The sequence below is a fragment of the Gavialis gangeticus genome, unplaced genomic scaffold, assembly GCF_001723915.1.
Source record: "Gavialis gangeticus isolate Ggan-Ray unplaced genomic scaffold, GavGan_comp1, whole genome shotgun sequence".
NCBI lineage: Eukaryota > Metazoa > Chordata > Crocodylia > Gavialidae > Gavialis > Gavialis gangeticus.
This window is the reverse complement of record NW_017728983.1, coordinates 5,401,804-5,429,641: the sequence shown is the minus strand read 5'-3', so window position 1 is coordinate 5,429,641 and position 27,838 is coordinate 5,401,804. Positions and strand designations below refer to the sequence as shown.

Here is a 27,838-nt window from a genome sequence, read left to right as displayed (position 1 = left end):
TGACTAACTTTTCAATTTAGATTTAATATTATAAACAAAGAAGGGTATCATGAAAATTCTGTATAAAAACATTATGGTTTAATCATTATTTTTCAAGAAGTCAGTACTGAAGAACTTAAATCCAATTTACCATTGAGTATTGAAGGCTTGTTCATAACTAAATAATTAAAGACAAAATTGCTTTGTATGGACATTCTGTTCTCTTCAAAGCATAAACAGAATAGAAAATGAAATCAGTGGAAAAGAAGTGACTATAAATAAGTAATCAGATAACACAGAGTATAGAAATCTGGATTTACCATGATAAGAGATACTTTGAGAGATAAGCAGCAGCAGATTCATGAGAATCTTTTGACACACAAAACAAAAGAGAATTGTTGGTCTAAATAAAAAATACAGTACATATGCAACGTGAATGAAATAACGTTATTCAGAAAATGTTTATTCAGAAAACATTTTCCAGTACTTGATTCTTTTTGGTTGGAACTTGTTCTACTGAGGCTTATTAGAATAACTAGTTTCATCTTTGACAACAGTCAGAAGATTCAGGCTCTGTATCCCAGGGGCAGGCAAAATACAGCCCACGGGTCAGATCTGACCCACCAAGCTATTTCATCTGGCCGTGGGTGCCCACCAATTAATTGTACCCCAGCCCTCCCACCCTCATGCATGGGAGGACCTGGGCCCCAGTCCCAGCCAGCATGCGCAGCTTCCATGCAGGGCTGCTGCTGCCATTGCTGCAGCTGCCAGGGGACCTGCTCAGCTTCCCTGGCCTCCAGCAGCTCCTCCTCATGTTCCTGCTACAGCACTTGCTCTGGGCAGCAGGTAGAGAAGCAGTGGCAGGCAAGGAGAATCTGCAGCTGGGCGGGAGCACAGTGTGTGGACCTGGGGCTGGTGGGAGTGCAGAGCTCTGGGCCCAGGGCCCGTGCCCAGCAGGGTGGCAGGAATCTGGGGCTTGTGGGGTTTATAGGATGTGAGGTGGGGGTGGGGACTTCCACAAGTGCCCCCCTCCCCCATAATCCTCTATGGCACAGAGTCCCTGCCACTGGTGGCAGCAGCAGCAGGTCCTTGGGGTGCTCATGGCCCATGCAGGCACAGCCACTGCCACCTGTTGGCACACAGCTCCAGCCAGTTCTAGGAACTGCATATGTCAGCAAAGAGCAGTGCTAGGCCTGCCTGTCTATCATGTGGGGCTCACATGCAGCTCCTAGGAGTCACGTGCCACTGGGGGGAAGCCCCATGCAATGGAGCCAGCTGCCCTCCGTGCTGCCATATGCAGCTTCTGGGACTCCAGCAGGAAGCAGGAAGCAGGTCTCCTCACCACTTCTGGGAAAGTCCCGGGAGCTGCACATGAGCTCCGTGCAATCGAGGTGGGCTCGCCTAGCTCTGCTTCTTGCCGCCACATGCATCTCCCGGAACTAACTGGAGCCACGCACCACCGGGTGGCTGAGCCTGCGCAGGCTACAAGCACCCTGAGGGTCTGCCACCTGCTGCTACTGCCAGCAGCAGAGGATGTTTACTGGGTGGGGGGGTCCCCACAGCCCCCACACCCTTCCTCACATCCCACAAACCCTACACACCCACACCCTACCCATACACACAACTCCCCCTCATACACACATCCCCAACATACCCTATACCCCCACACACAGCTACACCCCGTCACAAACCCCACACACACACCCTATGCACCCCCACACACAGTATACAAGACAAAGACATCATTTTTGAGCTGTTTTGCAATCATCGCTATATGTACGATACAAACACACAAATTAGGACAAAAATATTTTTTTGAAATAAAATTAAAATACATTATAATAGATGTTTGGCTTTTAGTATGTGGGGTTTTCTTTTAGTATGTGGGGTTTTTTCCCCCAGTTCCAAGATGGCATTCCCCCCGGAGTACTTTCTGGGACAAGGGGAGGGACTTCTGGTGACAAAGGTCAGGGGTTAGGAGTGTGACTTTGGGTCCCAATATGGTGTCCAGGGGGTGGGGGCACCTGTCAAGGGGCAGCGCTGCCTTTGCAGCCCTCACAGCTCACCGAAACTCATTAAGCGGCCCTCCAGTCAAAATAATTGCCCATCCCTACTGTATCCTCTCTGTCACTCTAAGTGAATTTTAGACTTACAAAATTGTGAAAAATTGTAAATTGAAGATCAGCCTAGAACTGGTGGATGGGAACAATCCAGAACCAGAGTTTTGCAAAGCCACATTTTTAATCAAGTGTATCCTCCCTTTTCTGCTCTCTCTGTCTTTTTCAGTTTTATCTTTCATATTTTCTTTTTTCCTCCTTTTAACCTTTTTCTTCCATCCACTTCTGGTGTTTTAGTATGTGAGGTAATTTGTTCTCTTCCTGCTTCTGACTTCTGAATTCACTTTTCTGGAGACAGTATTTGTTGCCTTTCCCCTCTGTTACCTCTTCCCTGAATTCCAAGTCTTGCACTGGAGATCTTGGTTTTGTTTTTTTGCGTGTCTGAGATTACAGTACTTCCCTGCATCATTTTCATTAATGATTTAAATGATGGGATAGAGTGCATGCTTAGCAAATTCATGGAAGACAGTTGGAAGCAGTTCCAGATACTCTGGATGGCAGGGCTAGGATCCAGAATGACCTAGATAAACTAGAAACATGGGCTGGAATCAATCTGATGAAGTTCAACAAGGACAAGTTGCAAAGTCTTGCTCTCATGCTGGAATAATTGTGTGCATGAATACAGGCTGGGGAATTATTGGCAATGCCAGCGGTTCTATAGAGAAGGACCCGGGAGTTATAATGAACCAGAAAGTGAATGAGTCAGCAATGCACCCTGGACAAAAAAAGCCATCAGCATACTGGGTTATATGAATCGGAATGTCTCTTGCAAATCAAAGGAAGTTATTCTTCAGGTCTGTTTGGCCCTTGTGAGGCCTCATCTGGAGTACTGTGTCCAGTTTTGGGTCTTGCACTTCAAGAAAGATGTGGACAGATAAGAAAGAGCCCAGCAGAGAGGAATAAAAATGAGTGAGACCTGAGAAATGTGATTTATGAGGAAAATCTGAATGAACTAGGGTTATTTAGTCTGGAGAAGAGAAGCAGGATTTGATAACAGTCTTCAAACATCTGAAGGACGATTAAAGAAGAAGATGAACTAGGAGTAATGGCCTCAAGCTGCAGCAAAGGAAATTTAGATTGGAAATTAGGAAGAAATTTATGAGGGTGGTCAAGTATTGAAGCAGGTTACCAAGAGAGGTTGTGGAGTCTTCAGTTGTCAAGGGCAGGTTAAACAGACACTTGGCTGGGGTGGTTTAGTCAGGAATGATTCTACTTTGAGCAGGGGGATAGGCTAGATCAATGTTTCTCAACCCGTGGGTCATAACCCCAAAGTAGGTCACAAGAATATTTGAAAGGGTTGCAAGCAGTCACAGAAAAATGTGGGAAAGCATGGGTTTCCCCTTGCAGGCTGGCAACCTTCCCGCCTGCAAGGACCTGCTTGGGGCAATTAGAGGCAGGGGGTGCCTGTGAATCTCTGCTTGAACATGCATGTGGCTGGCATACATCCAGGCAGGGTGGTGGGAGCAGCCCTGACACCTGGATGCAGGTAAGTCTGTGGCAATGGTTACCAATCAGTCAATCTCGATCGACTGGTTGACCGTGGAACCTCTGACAGTCGATCTCAGTCTGTCAAAGGCTCCACAACTGGGAGCAGCAGGACGCGTATGGCTGGGCTGAGCCACGCCCCCTGCTGCCTGACCTGAGCTGGGCTGGGTGAGTGGGATCAGAGCCTGGGCAACTTGTTCAGGGGGCAGGGCAGGTGTGGGGTGGAGTGTGGGGCACAGTAAATCCTGGCGTGCCAAAAAGTGATCTTCACCATAAAAAGGTTGGAGACCACTGGTCTATGGGAAGCAGGGGTTGGAGAGCCAGGTCTGGGGGTTGTGAGGGGAGTGGGTGCCTGCTGGTGGTGTTGGAAGGTGTCCAGGTGTGAGGGTGGGGTGGAGGCACCTGTCCCTCCAGTGGGGAGAGGGGCAGGGGAGCCCCTCGGGGGTGGTGGGGAGCTGCATGGCCCGGCCAGAGGCACCAGAGCCAGTACCCATGCTTGCAGAGGCAGGGTAACTAGGAGATGGACACTGCTTGGCGGGGGGAAGCATGGCCAGGCTATCTGGCATGGTGCAGAAGCCCCAGCCCAGGCCAGGGAGTACCACCGGCCTCCCTCCCCGCTCCAGCCCATGCCAGGGGTGGACTCACTCTGCTGCTGCCTGCACAAGTTGGAGCCACTGCAGCCTCCATTCTCTGGCTCTGGCAGGACAGCGGCAGTTGGGGGCCCCCTTCAACAGGGCTGGGGTGGGGTAGGGGCCTACAGGTCAGCAGTAAGGTGCACTAGCAGGGCTGAGTGAGGGGTGCAGCTTGGGAGTGAGGGACACTGGCAGAACCAGGGAGCTGTGGCTTGGGAGTGAGAGGCACCAGCAGAGACAGGGAGCTGCAATTTGGGAATGAGGGGCATGGGCAGGGCTAGGGGGCTACAAGTCAGGAATGAAGGGCACCAACAGGGCCAGTTCCCTGCTAGTCAGCAGTAAGGGGCACTGTCAGTCGGGGACTGTGCGTTGGGAGTGCGGGGCACCAGCAATTTGTATTTTGCAAATTGCACAATGATAAATGTCACTTGGGAGTCATAGAGGGCCAGATGTTGATATTGCTGTTAATGTTTTCTTGCTGATATTGATTTCTCTTTAAAATTAAGACTGTTGAGCTGCTTTAACTTGTAGTGTTTAGTAAGTATTTTGGGGCCAGAGTTCTTGTGTGTTTCCTACTTAAACTATTTACTGGGTCAGGACTGACCGCAAGTGTTTTCTAATGGGTCCTGGTACAAAAAAGGTTGAGAACCATTGGCCTAGATGACCTCATGAAATCCAGTCTAGCCTTACTTTCCTATGATCCTATGATCATATCAAGTTGCCAACTTCAATTTGGTTTTTTATGTTCACCTCTGGTAGGTCTACAATTGACAATTATGTGTCTAAGGTTTAATTTATCTTCAGGGGATGATGATTATTTATACAAATTTTGACAAACCTACACACCCCAAAATAGAATTAAAGCTCTCTTGCTACCACATTAAACAAACAATATAAAAAGAGTTCATGCCTCAGAGTACTTGAAATTTGCTTGACGAAAATTTATTAATGAGCTCCATTCATCTAAGATTGTCCAACTACAATAATTGTTGCAAACATAACATTTCTAACGAAATCCAGTTTGGTTGTTAGGTTTAGACCTGGCCTTGCTCTTCACCCATTTTCACAAGCTGTTAATATAATGGCACATTACTGAATATACAGATTTATAACTTCTTTGAAAATAGGTTGTGTTTGAAGTCCTGCAGAAACCCACAGTTCTCTTTTTTTTTTCAAACAGTTTTTAAAAATGCAGTGTGTTAGCTATTCAAGTCATAACAATCTAACTTAATTGTAGGCTTTAAAGGTTATGTAAAGCACAGGGCAGTCTGTCAAAGTCTGGTTTGAAAAATATCCTTCCGATTAGCATGGGTATTAGAAGGCTATGCAAATATTTGTCCACAAAGGAATATAATTGAAAGGAAATTCTACTTTGAGAACTATTGCACTGACGGCAATTCTTGTTGGAAAATGCTTTTAATAAATAGACTGTCATCCATTGACCTGGGAAGGCTAAGTAGATTTACCTGCTTAATGGATGAACAAAATTAGACCAGAATGTTTTCAGGCCAGCCTGTGCAGATTAGTCTGCAGCAAGCATCTGAGGATAATTACTCTGAAACTTCTCATTTGCAAATATCTGATGTGCAGTGCAAGCTGCTTGGCATCATTCCTAATTTCCCTCACTCAAGAAAGAAAGCTCCTTCTTTTTCAGGTGAAGGCAGATTTTAATGCAGGATTAAATTTAATAAAAAATATCCTGCTGTTCCTGGCTAGGACTATATGCTGACTTTTCCTGATACACTTAAATGGTAAAAACTATTGACAGTTTTTATGCCTAGTAAACTACTATACAAGTTACATGCTGAAATTTGTATTGAAATTTTCTCGGATATATTTTTTACTTTATTTTTTCATTCTTTCAGATTAGGTTTTCTGTTGTTCTGTGCACATCAGAATTCCTCAGTTCATTTGTGTATACAAAGAGCATTTGACCATATTATACCCAGATTTAGCTAAAATGAAAATATGGACTGAATTAGTAAAGTGTTAGAGAGGCAAGAATTCTAGCAAGTTATATCTTTTACTCGACTAGCTATATGGTTGGTATAGACATAGGCAAGCTTTTGGGTATCGGAGTACCCTTCTGGGGAGGCCTGGAGCAGGAGGGCTGGACCCGATGATCTTCAAGGTCCCTTCTAGCCCCTAACAATCTATGAATATAGTTGGTCCAATAAAAGATACCACCCACAAGAAGTCTTGCCTATCTGCTGAACCAGGGGTTCTCAACCCCCAGCCCATGGGCTAGATTTGGCCCACAGTGTTGTGTCATCCAAGCCACGGGGCTATCTGTGAGGAGCCCTGCAGGCCATGCCCTTACACAGTAGATTGAACATCTAGGGCAGCACCAAGCCAGATTTGAGCACACACAGGTGGCCACTGGGCCCAGTCAGAGTGTATGGGGCCCTGGTATCTGATCAGGTCATGTGGGGTGATGTGGGGCCCCAGAACATGATCAGGGCCCCAGAGGGCAATCCTGGCTCACAGGCATAGGTCGAGGTGGCACAGTGCCTCAGAATCCAATACTGGTGTTTGGGGCCCCATAGCCTGATCAAGTGGCAGGCCTGGTACTGAGCCCCATGGCCTGATTCTGGTGCATTGGGATGGCTTGGGGCCCTAGAGCTGGATCCTGGTGTGCAGGGCTGAGTGAAAAAAACACTGGGGACAGATGCTGGCATGCAGAGTCCAATTCAGGCTGCACACTGGCTCTGCAGCACTCATCTACCTCGCAGGGCAAGAATGCTGAGCACTGCTGTCTTGGACTGTGATGGAAATAACATCACCTGAATGCTACTAAAATACTTAAATTCTTTCAGCTCCAGGCATGGAATTTTTTTATAATATCCTTAATGGGACCAGTTGTATAGCTGGGAGAGATGTTAGACAAGCTTTCAGGCACAAAGTGTCTTTCAGCGAGTCTAGTCCTGGCACTTTGGGCCTGAAAGCTTGTGTATCATCTCTCCCAACTATACAGCTGGTCTCATAATAGATCACAAAAAAATTCTTACCTCTCATTTGCTGGTATTTCCTGAACCATTACTGCAGCAACAACACTCCACCCCTACTATATTTTGAAATCCAGACTTTTTAAAATAGGCAAAAATTTTCAGATACATTCTTTTATAAGATGAATACAGGAACAGTAGAAACTGCTGAGTATTATAAAACTGCTTGTGCTTACCCAGTCATTGTGTTGCAGTGATTTTTCAAGCGAGTATCCAATTCAGTCTGAGAAGTTTTTTATTAAGAGTCAGAACATAGGGATTCCTTCTGCATTTTTCATGTGTAAAAGAATAACATTCTGAATAGGTTTTATGGTGCTACTAGAATGTATTATGTTTCCAATCAATTGAAGTATATTTTAACATGGCATATGAAAACCGAGTCTGTGTCAGGGCTAATAACTCTATGAAGGAATTTCCTTTTTTCTTTCCTGGCATGTTGTTGGGACAGCTAAATTTGCTGGATTTTTCATGTTCTATATTTTGCACGTTGCTGTATGCTTAATCACACTCTGAGCTTTGGTCCATAAGTGAAAATACTAGTTGGTTAAATTTTTTTTGAGAATTGCATGGATGCAGGTAGTCACAATTTAGTGCAGTTTGCCTGATTCAGTGCCACTTTCCCCCAGCTTCAGGAAGTGAGGAGCTTGTAAGCAAACTTCAGTTGCTCATCTCCTCTAGTTCCCATGTTGCATCTGTTTGATGTGGCACTCTCTTAATAAGCGCACTTGGCCAGTTTGTACTCCAGGTTCTGTTCACTGCTTGGCTGCCTACTGGAGAAGACTTTTGGCTTGCTGATGACCACCTTCTGCTGTGCTCCATGAAAGAGTGCTGGAAATATTCACTGTAATCCAGTAAGCTCTACCTTGTGGGTAAAGATGGAAAACAAGAGATGGTGCAGGGGACATGTTGGTAGAGTTGGAAAACAAAATGTCAGATTGTCTGTGTGCAGTAAACTGGCAAACCATGCCAGATTTCCTGGCCACAGCATGATGGAGTTTACAAGGCCCTTTTTAACTTATTATTTCAAGCCGTCTGCTAACATAATGATGAAGCTCCACTAGTTCAAATTCCGTCAATATTTTCCACATTATCTTGTCAAGTGTAAGGGCTAGAATTGTCAATTAAAACAAAATAGGGAGTTCAGAGTTTAGAAAATGGTTCTTTGGAAGGGGATTACTGTAGCCACAAAATCACAGAATGTTCTTAATATCATAGATTTTTCTTTTTAATGAGGCGTTTGCTTCAGTTGTACTGGGTATGTAATTTCACACACTGCTACCTGTGTAATAAATTAACCTAACCTCATAACCCCATCTCACAATCTTGTGCTGTTGTAATATTAACTATGTTTCTATCATGGTATTGTGCAGTACTGTCAGTTTTCCGCTTGACATCTTAGTATATCAGTATAAGAAAATTGTGCAGCTTTTTGTATTTGTATGCCAGCCATATCATGTTGAATATTAGTCTTGTTAAAAAGCTAATAATAATACTTTCATGGAGTAAAATTGTCAGTGTTATGTTAGATAGAGAATTCCAATTTAGTTTCAGAAATATAGATAAATTACATAGGTATTCTTGTCAGTATTATAAAAGCATGTTGTTCTTAAAATTCTGTATATTTCTAATGTCTCTTATGTTTTTAAATCCAGGGGACAAACTCCTGCTGAGTCTGATTTCCAGGTACTTGAAATTGCTCGAAAACTGGAGATGTATGGCATTAGATTTCATCTAGCATCTGACAGGGAGGGGACGAAAATTAACCTAGCTGTTTCACACATGGGCGTCCTCGTCTTCCAGGTACGAAGGGAGAAGCATACTAGATCCGTGTCTTGCTTTTAATTATAGTGCATTAAGTAGTAGTTTCTTGTTTTCATTTTCAAATCTCTTTTCTGACATTAACATAAAGTCATGAGGGCCAAGAAATTGTACAACAGATGTTTCTAGGTTAGTTCAAAGAGACTGGTGTCAAAATTACTTCTACTGTCAGAGTTGCCATTTCTGAACATCATTTGCAGTTAATAAGAAAGATGTCTGAGCATCTTTCAAGTAAACCAGACAAGCTTATCAGAGTAAAGCATTTAGGTTTTCTATACATTTTTGAAGAGGAAAAAGTATTTTAATTTTTTTAATTCCATTTAAAATGTAATGTTCATGATCTTACTAATGGATAAACATTCTTTTCCCTCACTTGGGTGATTTTATTCACTCTTTTTCTAGCACAGAGGATGGTAAGCTAGCACAGAGGATGGTAAGGCCCCTGGGTCAGATCCTGCCCAAGGAGCCAGCGGATCTGTCCCAGAGCTGGGGGCCTTTGGCAGTGCTTGGGGGGGAAGGCTGCAGCTAAGTAAGCAGCAAGCAGCTTCTTTCATGCTGCACTGCACTGTGGCTGAGAGCTTCCTGTACCAGACAATGGCTGGGCAGTGGCGCTGGCCAGTCATGAACCCAAGCCAGGTCATTCTGCCCAGCTGCTGGAAAATCACTGCCAACCTCTGGTAGTGCATTTTAGAGTGTAGATCAGCTAATTTAAGGGTAGATATTCATTGAGAAGTATATCAGCCCCATTAATAAATGCAATCCTAGAGCATTTCCTTAATTCTGGAAGATCAGAGCCTGAAATATTTTTAAACTACTGTTGCCTTGTTTTAGGGGAAAAGTCTTTGTCCGTGGTGTCTTACTGCTTATTCCTGTTCCCTCTTAGCAACATCTCAGGATATTCAGCAACCGCAGCAATCCCTTTCCCCTCCACCTCAGTTTTCTTTATAGCTTCTATGGTTGAACTAGTGCCTCTTATCCACTCAGGTTTCCATTCTTCCCTTTTGTCTGGCTGTCTACCTTATCTGGATGCATCATTCACAGTACCCTTTTCTATGCTTTATTTCACCCCCACCCTTGCTTACAGAGGTGGCAGTGGAATTTCCAGGCTCCTGAACAGTGATAAGGAACTGGGTATCTTCTGATCACCCTTTCTCTAAATTTTGGAAAGAGACAGATGGTTTGTATGAGATAAGAAGGGTAGAACAGGCTGTGGGAAGAATCTAGAGGATGACAGGAGCAGGAATGGGGGGTCCTGGCCTTAGCCAGTAGGAGGGCAGTGAAGGAAGAGGCCTTGGGGGGCGGGGGGGGAGGGCATGAAACAAGTATTTGCATGGCAGCTGCTTCTCAAGTTACTGTGCTGCTCATCTGTAATGACAGTAGTTGTTCTGAATCCTCTAGAAATTTTTGTTGTGATACCTGGTTCCTTATCTATTTTTTCAGATACCCAGTTCCTTATCTATTTCATTCACAATTAAGAGGCTTTAAGATGTTTTAATAAACAAAGCTGAGATTTTATGGAAGCAGGAAGGCACCTGGGGAATTTAACCAGAGTGACCACATACTGTATGTTAGAATTTTACAAGGTTCATCTTAGCCTCTGCAATATACAGAGGAAAGTTTAATTTAAAAATCAAACCATAAAATATTTGACATTATTATCCTTTATCCTTTAATTTCTGTTTTAGAGACCATGTGTTTTCTGTTACTTTACAAATGATGTTGCATGGCAGATAAGGCATGATCTGAGGAATGCATTTGCCAGAAAATAGATTTGACAAAAGGCAGGGGGGCTGGACACATGCATGCAGTATGCCTGAGAGTCATCATTTGCTGCTATTTTAAGAACTAGTTTGATTGTGTAAATATTTTTTTTTAATTTAGGGTAGCACAAAAATCAACACCTTCAACTGGTCCAAGGTCCGTAAACTAAGCTTCAAGCGGAAAAGATTCCTTGTTAAACTCCATCCAGAGGTTCATGTAAGTTTTGCCATATCCATAGCCCTGGCCATATCTGAAATGTTCTCTTAAATATTTCTAGTATTTAACTGTGTGATAGAATATTATGAAATGCCATCAGAGAGGGAGACAGGGGTTTTTTTTGCTTTTTTTCATAGTTCAGGGATGTCAGTATTACCCAACTGAACCTACTTTGCATTTTGAAGTTTTCTTTTTCCTTTTTCTGTTTTGGTTTTTTCAGACAAAGATTCAAATACCCAATATTAATGAGTATCATAGCTGTGTTATTCAGTATGTAATCCTTGTTGTACTTCATTTTATTTTTAAAGGAAAGCTGCACCTAGTCCTTGTTTCTTAGGCAAAAATGTCCATATTGCTAGATTGTCTTAGGGTCAGATTCTGTCTTTTCATTACGGTGGAGAAAGTTAAAAAAAACATTCATTGGCAGGGATGTTTGCATTGGTTAGAGAGTATGTGAAGTAATTAGGCAGTTGTGAAGTGGCTGGCTAATCCTTTTGAAAGTGACAGCCTGGTTTGCCTAACACACAAGACTGAAGGAATTACGGCCAAATTTAAAGGGGTTAACACTGAAGAGCAAACATTTTGTGCACATTTTATGAACCCAGCATGTTGGAACCTAATTGTTTGACGAATTGTCATGTAGTGCTTGTTTTAGGATGTGTATGTGATGAAGTGAACTTGGACTCATGAAAGCTTGTGCTCTCTATGTAGCTCTTATTTAGTTGATCTATAAAGGTACATATCTACCTTGCCTTCTGACTGACTGCAGGTTAACATGGTTAACTGCTTCTCTATCCTCTTTTGTGGCCATATTCCAACCTCTCAGGCTTATAATATGCAGTCATGGCAGTTGAGCCAGTCATGTCACCATTCCTTGGAGTAGAGGTCTAAAAATCCTGTGAAAGAGTATCCAGTATCCCATGAGATCTTGTAGGCTTTGGCCAGAAATTCTTCAGACTCTTGGGCTCCACATGCCAGAGAGGCAGTAAACCCTCCTCTACACCAGTGCTAAACACAGACACATGTGGAGAATGTGGTGTTCTTACTTCAGTTTACAACCCACTGCATTTTTACAGTAATTTTTTTTTGCTTCTACAGAGTTTTCCATGGATGAGAATGAACTGGTTCAGTACCAGTAAGGCTCAAAGGCATTGGTTACCTAGAATGAAATTGTAGACCAGTTATCATGTTTGCAGTATGCAAAATGTAGTACTGATGGGTGTTCAATACACTGACTTTATCATTTTCTTGAATTAAACTGTTTAGTAATAATTTTATTGATTATGAATAATTATTAATAATTTTAATAGCTCCACATGTCAAAAATTGTTTCCCTATTTAATTTGTATTAACATGGAATTTTCTGTATTAAGTTAACAGGATTTCAGAATATGTAATTACAGAGGGCTTACATGAGCACTGTTGTCTGACTACTATAATTTTATAGTATGAGTCTTGAGGAACTTTGTTTCAGCTGAGTCTTGCTCTAACTTGAATCTGTATGTAAAATAGTAGACAGAGCCCCAAGTTGAGTTCTTATAAATGTTCCAGTACAAAGAAGGAAGGAGAATACAAGCATCAGACCGAAACAGATCAGTTGTAGATCTACTTCCCATGTCGTATGAGTGACCAGTGTGAGCCACTTTAAAAGAATATGAAAAAATGCACTGCAGTCCACAGTTTCTTCTTGCCCCCTGTTCATAGTTATTTTATGCCCTGAGTCATGATGTTTGGATAAAGATTACAAGGGTTGTCAAACTTAACACAATTGTAAATGATTATACTGAAAACTTGCATTGTTTTTCTTCAGACCTCCTGCAAGCTAGTTCATACCTTCTCTTCCTCCCAGGGGTGTGTATCCCATGTTTGGGAAGTACCTGTATTAAGAGTCCTGGCCAGTCTCAGGAGAAACAAAGATTTGCTGCCCACTTACTACAACTTGTATGGTTCTTAGCTGATTGACTGGTGATGACTGTGGCCCCATAGTTATGATGTGTCTGGATGTCTACAGGGTCACTTTTACCAGGGTATCATGTTAATACATCCAGGAACTCTCTCATTCAGAAACATGACTGGTGGTCTAAGGCATGCTTAATAAGCCATTTCAAAGCATAGGTTCAAGGCCACCTGGCTTCTTGGAAAACAATCTACCAGAAGTATTTAAATGGAAATAGAATTAAACCCCTGCCAGTAACTTTAAATGAAATTTTTTTTGGTACAATGTGAGAAGTCTCATTTGCATGCATTTAAATTCCCAAGAGAACCATGTAGCATAGTGACAGGACTGCGTTTGTACATTTCCTCCATCAGCTTGTTGATTCTATGAAGTGGTGAAGTGTAGCTAAAAAGTTGATCGCATGAGCTTTCTTAATCCTGATAAAATAAAGTAATCCTGACATGCCTACTGAAACAAACAGAATAAATGGCTGAAGTGAAGTTCTCAGCTGAGGAAGTCTGTCTTCTGTTTGTGATTCAGAACTCAAGACTGCTGTTTTATCTTTTTTTTTTTCTTGATGTCCATATAGCGTAGTGGCTAAAAGTGCTTGTTAAATAGTTTCTCTCACTGAGGATACGGTATGCCTTTGCTCTGTACTCTATAATGGCTTCAGCATTTCTTCTGGTTAAATTTTCAAGTGTTTTAATTTATTGCCTTACACCAGGGATGTTATATTCTCTTGGCTTTTGGCCTGGATATTGACCTAACTGGCAGTGGGGTGAGCAGCATCAAGGGCCTGATACAGCTCCGTAGGTCATATCCTTGACACCCAGCAAATCTTTGTCAGAGACCGCTTAACTCCTCCCATGATGCTCTGGCAGTTGTGATCAGCTGTGATTCTTGAATTATATACCTTCTAGAGTGAAATAGAAGGGGGCTGAAAAGAAGAAGCTTTACAATGAGGTATCACACCCATTTGAATTCTTTCCTAACAAATACACCTGCACAGTTTACATGCAGGGAGCGGCGGGGTTGAGAGAGCAACACCTGACTTTGAGTTAAAGCTGCTTGTAGCAGCTTTGAGAAGGGAGGGGGAGTTTCTGCTGGCAGCCCGGAAGCAGCTGTTACTCTGTAACTGTCATCTGTGCATGAGCCTGTCAGGATACAAGTGTAGTAAAATGACTCCGAATTCAAAGCTCCTTCATCCAAGATTAAGGTTGGTACAATTTAGCTCCCTTGTATCGCTATAGGATCCTGCACATGTAACAGCATAACACCTGCTGCCTGTTTGGAAGCATTAGCTTTCCTTCCCCTTTTGAAGATGCTGTAAGTGCATGTTTGTCCATATCACTTGAATGTTATGTCACGCCAAGTCTTATTGCAGCTTTTGAGTTGAAGTGGCAAAGCTAAAGAAGAAATATAACAAAGCTGGGAAAGCAGACAGGCATCACAACTGTTTAAGGAAAAATATTTAAAGCCTTTTGTGTGGAATAGCTTTGATTCCTGTAACCAAATTACTCATGTTATAATCTCATTTGTATATGTGAGCTGTAACTAGCATAATTTTACAGATTTTCTTCAGTTTATTCTTTTTTAAGCACTCGTGCATTTTCTGAAGCATATCATTTTAAGATATTGGAGATTACATATTTTTTATGATGCATTCCAAAAATATTATAGTTCATTACACCTCAATAAATGGGCCATCTTTGCTGATGTGTATTTGTTGTTTTCTTCTACTTTTGGTATTCTTTAGTGCAGCTTGAGTCTCTGTTTTTTTTTCATAGGGTCCATATCAGGATACATTGGAGTTTCTGTTAGGAAGCAGAGATGAGTGTAAGAATTTCTGGAAAATCTGTGTGGAATATCACACTTTTTTCAGGCTGTTTGATCAGCCAAAACCAAAAGCTAAAGCAGTCTTCTTCAGTAGAGGATCTTCATTCAGATACAGGTATGATATAGTGTAACTTGTCGTATTTGTAAACTTCACTTTTTATATGTAGAAAAATGGAATCTAGAAGAAAATGTACTCAAGTTCCATTTAAGTTAAAGGATTTGGATTCTGTTACCAGTGCTTTAACATTTTTGCCCTTGGCCTGGACTACTTTTTCATACCTTTTGCAATACTTTCTTTAACTTTTGCACTTTGTATGGGTTCACAGTGGACGAACACAGAAACAGCTGGTGGATTATGTTAAAGACAGTGGGATGAAGAAAACTCCCTATGAAAGGTAAACCTCTTGGTTTTACAAGGCGAAACTTCTGAGGTATCGGAGTTTTAATTAAATTTATGTTTTAAGATCCTTTCCCTCTTTTCATAAAATCGTAATCAGATTATGGAGGGCAGGATCTTAACTCTGCTTATTGACTGTAAAAAAAACCTTGTATTTAAAGTTGTAGGACTCCCTTTGAGACGTTGCATTTTGACTTCCATGGCTACCAAGAGGTTTAGTACCCTAGAATTCTGTTTTCTTGGAGTCACTGAAAAGTGCATAGACTTTATAGCATAATATTGTGATGTATATGACATGAAGATCAGATTTTGACTAGAGGGGAGTTGCAGTCAAGATACACCCACCCACACCTGTGCTTGCATGTCTTTGGGCTGTGGCAGTGGGAGAGGATTGTCCTCAGAGGAAGCCAGAAAGTGTTTATGGCCTATGTTTTTCCAGGGAGTCAATCAGGGAAAGTCAGGTTTTAAATCTTTCAGGGCTTTGTATGGGGCCTAGTGCTGAGTGGTGTGCTCAGTTTGTATAGCCACAAAGTCCTACCTCTATCTTTTCCAATCCTATCTATTTCATAGCTGTGCTGGCATCCTGTTTACCTCCCAGTGGAGTGATGTCTGCTTGTTTTTTCTACCTAAAGCATGTGTATGTTAATGCCTTCCCATCATTTTTGGCTTGTCATTTTTGGTGCTGTTTAGTGAATATTAAGATTTTGAGAGGGAAGAAAAAAACTTTTCCCATCTGGTGCAGTGGCAGGAAGAAGTACTAGGGAAATCATTGCACTCTCGCATGCACGCACACACACATGCACACACGCCCCCTTCCTTCTCTCCCCAGTTTCCTACTAACTGGGAATTAGAGGTTGTCAGGAAGAACTCTCTCTCCTAAACTAGGACTAGCAGAGGTGGCACGTCTCACAAGTATGTAATACCAATTCTCTGGGTGGTTTATTTCTTAAAGAGCAGTCTCACCTCCAGTATCAGGGTATGGTGATCCTGTTGATGAACCCCTCTCACCATATACCTGCTGGGTGATCAGAGGTGCTGCAGTCACCCATTTGTTTCTCATCCCCTGACCATGCTGAAAGTTAGGAGTTCACATAGGACAGGTGACTAGGGGGAAGCATGTTGCAGGAATTTCCTTCCCATCAACTGTTTCCCATGAAGTCTAATGAAAAGCCTAATCAGCTAATAAATAGAAATACATTTACCAAGATCTGTCTCTGAAGATGTCTGTATGTGAATGAATGTCCTGTTTAAAAACGAACCAACCAGCAGCAATAAAAAAAGACCATGTGAACAGACCACAGTTTTGTAAGAAACAATGGAGGAAAAATCTTCCCAGGAACAAGAAGAGAGTGCCAAGAGAAGTGTAATTTTGAAAAAAACAACAGAGGGCCCCCAGCAGACATTCAGTTACAGATGCGATGGGATCCGAACTGCGATCCTAACATGCATGGTAGGAGACACAACTGTGGGACTACAGGAGCTTTGCTGCAGGAGCTTTGACTACAGGAGGGCATGGAGCCCTTGGGTCAGGTGTGCGCCTGCAGCTAGGAGTGCATGGGAGCCCTTGGCTCCAATACCCTCCCATGGCTGAGAGCCTTGATATGATTAAAGGGAACCAGGTACAAAGTTACTAACCATTTTTGTATAGTAAGTTTGTTTTATTGCACCACTAACTGAGTGAGTGCATGGCAGGTTTACTACTTAAGATATGATTAACTGATTAATCATGTCTTAAGTGTAATGTCTGCTAGGGGCCAGTATTACAGCTTTGCGCTTGAGTCTCCAAGGCCTGGTGTACACAAGAAACATTACCTCCAACTGACAACAGTGTCATCACTAGCTTGTGTGCAGCACAGTATAACTGTAGGTGTTTGCCTCAGGCAAACATTGTTCAGTCATTTTAGGAAACTGCAGTTAGGACTTGTTTCAAGAAAAAACGAGGCTTGTCCACAATTTTCTGCTCCTAAATGCAGTTTGCCCATATTTATATTTGCAGTTAAGCCATGTTCAGCATCAGACCACACAGACAGCCACTGTCATGTGACTGGGGTAACACTTCTGTGGTGCTGAGGTTTTGTTGGCAAACAGAGTCCTGTTGCGATAGAATGAAGAAACTGGCTGTGTTATCCTGCTTGAGAAATTATACAAAACAAGTCGACTGTCTTCACCATTGCGTCTGAGGGTTTATGAGTGGAGTCTGAGGGAACTGGGCTTATTTAGTCTGGAGAAAAGAAGACTGAGGGGGGATTTAAAAGCAGCCTTCGACTACCTGAAGGGGGGTTACAGAGAGGATGTAGCTAGACCATTCTCAGTGGTAGCAGGCAACAAAACAAGAAGCAGTGGTCTCAAGTTGCAGCAAGGGAAGTTTAGGTTAGACGCTAGGAAAATCTTTCCCACGAGGAGGGTAATACAGCACTGGAACAGGTTACTCAGAGAGACTGTGAAATCTCCATCTTTGGAAGTTTCTAAGACCTAGGATAGAAAAAGCCTCAGCTGGAATGATCTTGTTGGGGGTGGTCTTTCTTTGAGCAGGGGGTTGGACTAGATGTGACCTCCTGAGGTCTCTTTCAGCCCTCATTTTCTCTGATTCTATGAAGCAATTTCTGTTCAGCCTCACTTTTTCTGTTCTTGTAGTTGCTTTTGATTTTTTTTCCTTTGGAAGGTCTGAATCTAGAGTGCTTCTGTGTTTGTTTTTCATTCAGAAATATTGTATATTGTTGTTATACCTCTAGTCATAACACAAAAGGTAATGGGGTATGTTTGATTCCTTTTTCTGGGTTAGTAGAATAGGGGCAGTTGAGCAGGGGAAGAAGACTAATCAACTTAGTTTCTCACAGTATATTTTGTCATCTGCAGGAGGCACAGCAGATCTCGAGCGTCTGCCCACACCTTTAACACAAACGTGCCAAAACAGGTAAGTCCTGCTGCACATTAATATTACAGTCAGGAAAACTCTGACAGCCACCTGCTCTGCAGGCAATGTAAGGAAAGGTGATCCTGCTGTACTGCCACCCAAAATTGCTTTTATGCAGATTAGTATTTTTACTTTTGCATAACTTTTTTGCCTGTGATACCAGTTTGAATGAATGCACTATATGGAAGCTGAAGTGACTGTCATAGTTTACCTTTCACATTTTGTTTAGCTGATAGGAATATTTTACACCTGTGTTCCTATCGCAGTAATCAGTTTTGTCCACAGGTCTCAGCTAAGATGTACCTGCAATACAAGCAGGAGGAGTTGTGCTAAAACAAGGGCTTTGGCCCTAAGTATTTTGTGATTTTTTTTTTTCCCCCAGTTCCCATGTGATAGTTTCCTTGTTTCTACAGTTAAAAATGTTGCGGAAATTTTATCTCAAATTTTTCAGAATCTGTAAAAGATGGTCTTGTATCTCCCTGGGGATGCTGGTTCTATTTCTAGATATGAAGCTACATTTGCAGAAGCATTTTTGTTTTAAGCACAAACTCTTACTAAGTTAGTTACTGGACATAGTATTATATTTGTGTAGAATAATAGTAATTAAAAAAACCACTTTTACCTGCTCTATTTTTTTTCTTTTCAGAATGTCTCATTTACTGAGAACTTAAGACTTCCTGAGTCTTCTGCCTCAGTATCTGCCCCCTTCTATTCAGTCCATATATCATCCACCACCACCACCAGCAGACCCATCTTAACAGACACCAGTCCTTCCTCCTTGGACCCTAGAGCACCATACATGAGGAACCCAACAGCAGAAAAGAGTCTTGCCACACCTGCTGAAGACACTGGGAAGAAAATGTCACAGCAGCCTGGATCTCCCATACTCCAGCCATTCCAAGGTGTTGGGTTTTGTAATGTTGCAGGAAACTGTAGCCCCACTAGTCCAGTTGTTGTGAGTAGCTGTGGCTTAGATCTAGCAGTAGACAAAGGTAGCAAAGACAGTAAGGCTGTTTGTAAAAATGACAATGATGAGGATGACTTTACTGCGGGTGTTTTCATTACTGATAAAGAGTGTCAGCACTGTGGTAGGGGTGCTCCTCTTTTCACGTTGACAAATTCACAGCTTCAGGTTTCAGAAGAATTTATTGATGATGACCCAGCAGAAATCTCCTTTTTTGCTGGGGGATCTGAGGCATTTTCCTATGTGTACAGTGGTTTAGATCTAAAGGGGTCTGAATTTTCTAGGCATGCTTCAGATTCACCTGCTTTAACTAAAGATGCTCTTCAGCAAAATATGGTATCGTCCCAGTCCAGCCCTGACAGGTACTCCACAGAAGCAGTAGATATGAACATGGAAGATGAATTTGAATTTGAAGGGAGTGATTTCAATGGTAACCAGAGGCCATCAGATACCTCTGAATTATTTGAGGTGAAAGCCCAAGCAAGCAGAATGCAAAGCCTTCTGAGTCCTTCTGAAACCAGTTCACTCATAAACAACCGCTCTGAAAGCAGCTCCCTGAATAATTTGCCCCTAAATGGGTCATCCTTCCACACATACAGCTCTGCTAATCATTCTGAAGCTAGCTCCATGGTGAACTTCCCAGCCTACTCAGTTCGCTCTGAATCCAGCTCAGCCTTTCAGTTCAGTGATATCATTGACCAGCTGGAGCAGCTAAGCTATCCACCCACCACCACAGAAGACTCAAGCAGTACAGATACAGATTCCTGGGACTCAGGAACTGCAGCTCCATTGGATGTAAACCTCTTTTTCAGAAACCCCTTTACTCAGGCAACTGGTGAGAACTTCACTTTTGATTTTCAGAATAATTTAAAGAATCTTACCCAAGAAGACTGGACAGAAAAAACACAAATCAATCATTGATGGGTATATGGCTTTTTATAAGGTAGCCTTCTATGCCATTCAGAATTATTTTTCAAAACAGAAGCAGAATGTAAATCACTTTGAGCTGGAAAACATTTTGGTGTCTGGATTTTAAATTTACAGAATATTGTTGATTTCTCTCTCTTTTGCTTTTATATTTTTTCTCTTGAAGTTTTCCAACTTCTGAACTTCATTATATTGGAAGGTGTGCATCCAGAATATACTATAATAAACTGTGATTTCTGTAGAATCACAAATTTAAAAAACTTCCTTAACTTTAGAGAAAATCAGTTTTAGTTGGTCTATATAGAATTATGACAAAGGGTTATCTATTACAGCTTTATTTTTGTAGGAATGTACATCAGTTTCAATCAGGTGTCGTGCACTTTCTTTGACACCTGCCCACAGTAGTCCCACTTGCCTGTTAATGGTTAACAGGCCTTCCCAAGTGAATAGCGTTGTTGTCCTGCTATGCAGTGAGAGTTTGCTTTATTTTTTTCAGACAAATGTGGACAATCTATGAATCAGTTCTGAAGCATATTTTTAAAATGCCAAGTATATGCAACAAAATATCTGCCATTATACCTCAAAGAACCAAATCTTAGAAGGCAATTTAGAAGAGGAGCATGCACCAATGAACGAATATAAATAGGGTATTGCTTCTTCTAAGTGTGAAGATGATTGTTCAACTTACTCATCACAAAGTACCTTTAGCAGTCCAGCAAAAAAAAGACTCTCTACTGTTTTGAAGCATTTTGGAAGTAGATGCGGAAATGATAAACTCACTAAACTCCTTATTTAATTTTCTTTTATCTTCTTTGTCTTAATTTAATCAATTACACTGCAGAGAAATGGCTACAAATTAATTAAATAATGGCTTAAAATGTGTACTTGATCTGAAAGAAATTCCAGAAGATAAATCTGTTAACAACCTCCTTCAGCTTAGACTGCACTGTATTCAGGTGAACAATGTTAAATAAGATAGCTTCTTTCAAGGATGTTACTTGATACAGTGTTGGGAAAAACTGAACAACATAATCCACATTGTTACTTTGACATATTTGAAGCTAGGAAATTATATCACAGAACACTGGATCTGTAGCAGATTCGTGTTGAAGCTGTAATTGAAAAGTTATAAACAAAGATTTCAGTGATCACATCAAGTTTCCTGTTTAATTAAATAAGTGGTGGTAGAGGTTATCAAACATATCTGCTTTCAGTCCATCTAGTAGGAGTTCTGGTGCAAATATATGGTCTTCCATAACGGAATTAATATTTTGCTTTTATTAGGTTTTGTGCAGAAAAATAAATAAAATTCAAACATTCTATATTGGCTTGGGATTGAAAGCATTGCCTCGTAAGATAATTTGGTTTGCACTCTGTGGGTCGAGCCTTCCCCCTTTATAACTTTAAAAGGGTAACAGTGCAATATTAGTACAGTGATTCTTTCCAAAAGTAGGGAACAGTGAAATACATCATTAATTTGTGTTTTTCTTGTTGTGTATGTGGAACTGAGATTTTAAAAAGGAACTTTCATATTTGGCTTACCATTTAAAAGCCTTTTACACACATCCTGATTAAAAAAAAAAAACAGCGTTCTTTAAGTCCTTTCAGTGTGCAATAGAACATTATGAGGTGATTATCCTTCAGTCACTTATTTCTTGTTCTACTTTAGTCTAGTCTAGTTTAGTTTTTTTGTTGGCACAATCATTTCTCAAAGCATTTGTTTTATATAATATTGTAAAGAATGTGTACTTGTGTGTGAGTGGTATCCCTGCTGTTGCACTAGGAACTTTTTATTTGCTGATGGCATGAAAAAATTAAAGCATGCCTTTTGTATCATAAGGTGAAGTGTTAGCTGTTTCAGGAGAGTGTGCTTCTCTAAATGACTGGTTTGGGTTTTTTTAAGAGCTTTACATCAATCTTTTGCCTCAATCTGTTGATCTAGATTCTAATTCTGTGTTTGACTTCATTTGTACCTGTGGAAATGATGTCACAAATGTGAAATATGGCATCAGTAAGTAGGCAGCTAGAAAAGTTCTTTATGACAGAAGCTTTATTCTTTAGATATCTGCACAAAGGCTTTGATTGGAAAACTCTCTTGGAGGGCATGGAGAGTCAAGTCTCTGGATGATGATGGGGCGGGGGGAGATGCTTTTAAAAAGGAACCCAAGATATTAGCACTTACAATTGCCCTGTGTTCATATTCTGATTTTGTCCCCAGATACAGACAAGGGCTTGCCTAAGGCTTGATTCTCTCTTCCCACAAATTCTACTTCAGATTCTCAGAAAAGCTTTGACGCAGCTGTTCTGGCTTTTTCAATAACTATCCTTTGTAGTCCTATATGAAAGCTTGCTGTTCTTTTTTCTTGAAGTTTAGTTAGTCTTAAAGACTAGCAGTAATCTTCCCTAATCCTACCTGCACTTTGCACTTCTGTGAATATTTTATTGGCAATTACAGATTCCAGCTGTGTTTATAACACTTTTATATTTTAGTATAAAATAATGCTTAATTTTCTAAGAGACCCTAATAACCAGATTTCAAACATCAGACAAGGAGCCAGAATTCTTTCTTTTTTGCTCAAGAAATGAATCCATTCCAATAGTAAGACAGTATTTTTAAAGAAGCAAAACACCAGGTAAGTAATTTCTCCTTTCAAAGCCTATGACTTCACTGAGGGCAGAGTGTAGGGATATAAGAGTAAGAACATGTTGTTCAGATCCAAATAGGTTGTTTTCCAGCTGCTAAGAAAGAACATTACAGTGGATCAACTCCCTCTCCCTCCAAGAAGCCAGAATGCAGGTGGCAGAGAGCAGAAACACTCTTCTAATGCAGATCTGAATCTTGTGAGGCATAGATGGATCTAAAACTGAAATGCTGTCTGGCAGACTGTTAGCAAGACCGTCAAACTGTGTTGATGGTTTGGAAAAGGACGTTTCTCTTAGAGCTGCATACTGCTATCCATCAACCAAGGTATACGAGTACCCTCCCCTTGGGACTTTGCTCCATGGCTAATTGATTGTATAGGTTTTTTCTGGTCCTTTAGGATATATTCTGCTTGTGATAGGTTGTTTGCTTTCCTGTCTGATTAGTTTTAGTCTTGAGCTTTTAGGGAGAGAGGGACAGGTAGAACAGGTACTTGGTGTTCTAGTAGGTGTTTTGTTATGAAAGAAATACTTTGTTGAAGAAGGCTTTGTGGCATTTCCTACAGATGGTCAAACTTCAGCTTCACTTCATCTTGCAGACCTGTTCCAAGGAAAAACCCGCTTCTGTATCACTGCAGAAGAACAGCCGTCTTCTAGGGGGGCTGTTTGGGGTTTAGTGTTTTTCACAGGCTAGGTGCCAGTTCTAGATTAAGCCACTACTGCTGCAGTAGTGGCATCCTGCCACACCTGCTCTTCTCTCTATGACTGTCTGTTGGGACCAGCAGAGGAAAAAGGTGAGAAGACAGCCTCTTAATTTTCCACTCATGCTGTTTTATTTTAACACTCTAGTCTATGAGATATGATGTGCACTGTGTGCTTCAATGCAATTTCCTGAACTAAATTGCAACTAAATGCAACTTCCTGAACTAAGAATATAGTAGTGTCTGTTCAGTTTTCTCTTTCCATTTTTTGTACAACCTCACGTTTTCCACAGCATAGTTGTATAGGTACTGATTTTTTTTTCCTTTTTTTGCTGTTTGCTTGAGCATAATTTTTTTTCTATAAAGATCAGTTGTTTGCTACCTAATTTTAAATGAATGTGCTGGACACATCATCTGGAGAACATGGACTTTTGCGATGGGAACCAAATCTCATTAGTAAAAGAAGTTATGGACATGTAACACTCAGAAGGGGAAAAACACAGGAAACTTCTGAGATCTCTGTGAAGTATCCTGTGCAAGTTCCCTTCCAGATGAAGGAATTTAAAAAATTGTGGGTGGAGGTGCAGCTGGTGCTCTTTTGAGTAAGTGGAGGGGAGCAGTGGTTGCCCACAGAAACATTGCTCTTCTTGCCCCTTGAGATTTGGAGCCCTTCTCCATTTCTTTACCTCTGTCCTTTCCATTGTGGCATGGGGCCCTGCTTAATGTTTAATCAGGTATTTGTATACGTGCATATACAAACACATTTATAGAATGTACATCTGCTGCAGCGATTCTTTCTAGCTGTTGCTGTATCTTACAATAACACTAATGGATTTAAATCTACGATAATGTTTACATGAGGTATCAGACTGCAATTCACACTGTAATTCACACTGCAGCTTAAAGCCATCTAAAATGCAGGTCTTAAGTAGATGCATGAAATGAACTATATGTATATTCTTTTATGTGTACTCACTCTACAATTCCAAATATATTTATTTCCACCTAATATCAAGCACTATAAGAGCACATTTAAATCTTGGTATACGTAAGTACTGGAGCTCATATGTCTTGCAGAACACTTGTCACGGACTGTTCTGTGACCTAAAAGACAGCCAATTAAACCTTGGCAAATTTTATTACCGTTACCTTAATCTGTTGTGTATACTTTGTAATTTTAATAATCATTAGTTATTAAAGTATATTGTAGATTTCCCAGAAATTATACTATTTTATTATTAGTCTGCAGTAGGAAAATAATATTGATCTTTTACAAATTTCACTTTGTGAAATTTTCTGTGGGCAGTAACCTCTGAGTTATTGGGTAAGATCGGACATTGAACTCCCATATCCTGTGTACTTTCATGTTGTGGTTTACAGTGATTTTTGTTTTGTGGTGGTGTGGCTTTTTGTTTCGGTCTTTGTTTGTAAATCCTAATTAGATTAAGATGGTTTGGAGACACTAATCAAAATCCTGCTAATTATTTTAACATTGTTCTTGGTGCCAACCTGTTGGTAAGTCATTCCCATTATTGTCATTTTGCAAAGTGTTCTAAGCCTTAATTATCAGGTATTAATTCAAAGAATGAGCATATAGTATACTTCTCAATGCAGACTCTTGGCTGTTACCGGCACTTAATGTTTTGACACTCAGAATAATCACAAATGATGTGTATATGTATACTAGTATACATATATACTACAGGTATATAAGGAGGTTAGATTTTATATATGTACTAGGAAGGTTAAATTTTACAGCTGTAAAACCTATGTCATAAGATGCATTTAATTTATTACCTGCCAGTGGGTTATAACAAAAGAAATCCAGCGAATTAAGAATATCTTTGTAGGTGGTAAATTTTGAACTTCCTTAATAATTAAATCTGATACATCTGTGAAAAGATGTTACCGTAAATTCTGTTAAATCACAATATCACCCATATCTTTAGTACAAAATCAGTGATACTGTATGTGGCAAAGCCCAAAACATTCATAAGAACTGTCAAGACCTGTTATTGGAATCTACAAGTGTTATGTACATTCAGCTTTTCTCAAAAAACTACTTGTGCCTTAATCTAAACGGATGCCCAGTTCAATAGGTGCTAATCTTTACAGGAAAGGATCACATTAACAAAGCAAATGGGGCTGGAATTTCTTAACACAGTCTTTTTAAATGTGATTTTTTTTATACAAAAATGTTTTGTTTGAATTATTTGTTGGGGTATTTTTATGTCTTTTGTTTTCTGTTGAAATTACTGGTTATGAACCTGCAGATTTGTACTAATTCATAACTTTTTAATTGTTTATGCAATAAAAAAGGAAATCTTTGATACGAGTGACAACATGGGCTTTTTAGCTTTTATTTTTCTTTTCTTCTGTGTTTCAAATAGAATAAATGCTGAGTCTCCTAGGCCAAGACTCCTTATAATTCAGTATTTCAATGTCTTAGGTTAGCTTTCTCATTCTAGGGTTTTGGAAGGGAGTGAAATTCAGGCAAGTATTGTTCTATGCTAATCAATTGATCACATTACTTTTTTGTGTAAATGTTTTTTTGGAGTACAAATGAGAAGAAAAGTTAATTTCATCCTGAAAGCATTGTTTTGTGTCAGGAACATGTTCATCTTGGCTGTGGGTAATCTGCTCTGTAATAACTCATTATAACAAGCCAACAGTGATAGTAAGCTTAATGTTTAGAGACAAGTCAGTCGCATACTTCCATATTCTGTGTTAACTTTCTCCTCCAGAAGTCCATACCCAATATACATCTAACTTGTTTGCCTTATTGGTGCAAGAGTCCTTTGAAGTCAATAATTCTTGCATGAGCGAGGTAATCAAGCTATAACTCATTTTTGTGATCTCTCCTGTTTTTTAAACTTGCTGAATAGTGGAAGTGTTCCCCAAATTTGAATCAGTTAGCAGTTTTAAAGAAGTTGCATTATTTTCTTACCAGCCAAGTTTAATTGAATTAGATTGTGATGCCTCTAATTATCCTATCAAATATGTAAGCTAACATCAAAAGACTGAGAACTGTAGTTCTACTTTGTTGTTGCAATAGTTGACCCTGAGCAGCTGTTGTTGCAAACTCGCACCTGTTTCTGAGGTTACTCGTCTTAGATCCCAGTCCTGCAAAAACATACTGCATCTGTTGTTCTGTCCCATCAATTTGTGTTGTCAGAGCCTACTTTTTTAAAATTCACTTTAAGTTAACCCTTGCTTTACAGATGCATATATTCAAGTAGAATATTAATACTATATTTCATAAAGGCCTTTAATATATGACAGATGTCCTGTTCATTTTTTTTTCAAAGTGCATTATATTGGTTACTTTAAAGTAATTTTCTAAAACAGTGAAAACAATAACTTCATATTCTGCCAAAGCAAGAATTTTAAACAAAATTAGATCCCTCTAGCAAGGCTCTGAAGCATAGGCATAACTAAATATGCATAGTCCAATGGAGGTATGCGTGTTCTTCCAAGTGCTTTGCTAGCCTTATAGCATAGTGTGAAGGAAGAGGAGGCAACAATATATTGTTAAAAATGCAGAGGCAAAATAGTTTTTTTTCATGCCTCTGTATCTTAGTAATATTTGTTTTATGATTTTAAACAACAGTTTTCCAGGGAATAAGCCTGAATTGTGGTCATCTTTTAAACTGAAAGCAGTATTTTGTAGTATCCCTGATAAAGAACGTTTAATATGTTTGTGTCATGCAATACATTAAAAAAATTCTTAGCACAATGCTGTCACTATATAAATAATGTACTATTTAGGTATAAAAGGCGTGATCTGAAGCCCATTTGTTGTTGGTACAGGTATTTAATGGGCTGTAAATCAGATCCTAACAACACAGAGTGAAACTTCATTCCATATGCTATCATTTTTTAGACATGCACATGTAAAAATTGAATTGGAAAAGCCATGAGTGGGATGAAGAATCAAAAATAAATAATAAAAAGATAAAGTGAAAGGAGAGAGTACTATATATCCTCTGTTTAGAGACTGTGGAGCACTGCTTTTTGGTACCAGTTTACCAAAACTTGTAAACCAAATAAATAACCCTTGAGTTCTGTTATGCTTTCCCTGTCAGCTGATGATCTCACTCGGTAGCTAAAAGACCTGTGTTCACTGCTTTTCTTCCATTACTTTAGGTTTTATAATGTCTTGAAGCATTACAACTGTAATCAACACAACCTGAATCTTTTGTCCTTTTTTTGAATGTGTGTCTTGACAAGGAAATACGTAGTTTTAAAATGTAAAAAGACAGTACATTGAGAACTGCTTTGACCAATAGTTATAAAATGATACAGTAGGCTACCATCCGGGTTGTGCCTCAGTGACTCCTTATCAACTGTGCTATGCTTGTATCTCAGGACTCTTACTCAGGGCTAGTCTATTCTCCAGCTTTGCCAGCAAAGCTCCCTAGTGGAGATGCAATGTACACAAGCAAAAGGAGTTATTTTTATGATGCAGTTAAACTACCTTCCCAAAACATATTAGTTAAAATAGCTAAGC

General features: G+C 40.4%; 1 protein-coding gene and 1 long non-coding RNA gene across 5 annotated transcripts in view; one reads left to right on the top strand and one right to left on the bottom strand.

Moving 5' to 3' along the window:
- FARP2 (FERM, ARH/RhoGEF and pleckstrin domain protein 2) overlaps nt 1–27,838 on the top strand; it is a 184,195-nt gene that overhangs the window by 101,291 nt on the left and 55,066 nt on the right. For all 4 annotated transcript variants that reach the window (XM_019513362.1, XM_019513352.1, XM_019513371.1 and 1 more), the window contains exons 7-12: nt 8,871–9,018; nt 10,918–11,013; nt 14,737–14,900; nt 15,112–15,180; nt 18,039–18,096; nt 18,743–18,998. In XM_019513362.1, the coding sequence (XP_019368907.1) occupies nt 8,871–9,018; nt 10,918–11,013; nt 14,737–14,900; nt 15,112–15,180; nt 18,039–18,096; nt 18,743–18,998 (791 nt within the window). The remainder of the gene's footprint in view (nt 1–8,870; nt 9,019–10,917; nt 11,014–14,736; nt 14,901–15,111; nt 15,181–18,038; nt 18,097–18,742; nt 18,999–27,838) is intronic.
- Nucleotides 13,939–27,838, bottom strand: part of LOC109294876 — a 24,099-nt gene continuing 10,199 nt past the window's right edge. Inside the window, exons 2-3 of the long non-coding RNA XR_002096638.1 lie at nt 18,933–19,072; nt 13,939–14,763 (exon numbers count right to left, since the gene is read on the bottom strand). This is a non-coding gene — a long non-coding RNA (uncharacterized LOC109294876). The remainder of the gene's footprint in view (nt 14,764–18,932; nt 19,073–27,838) is intronic.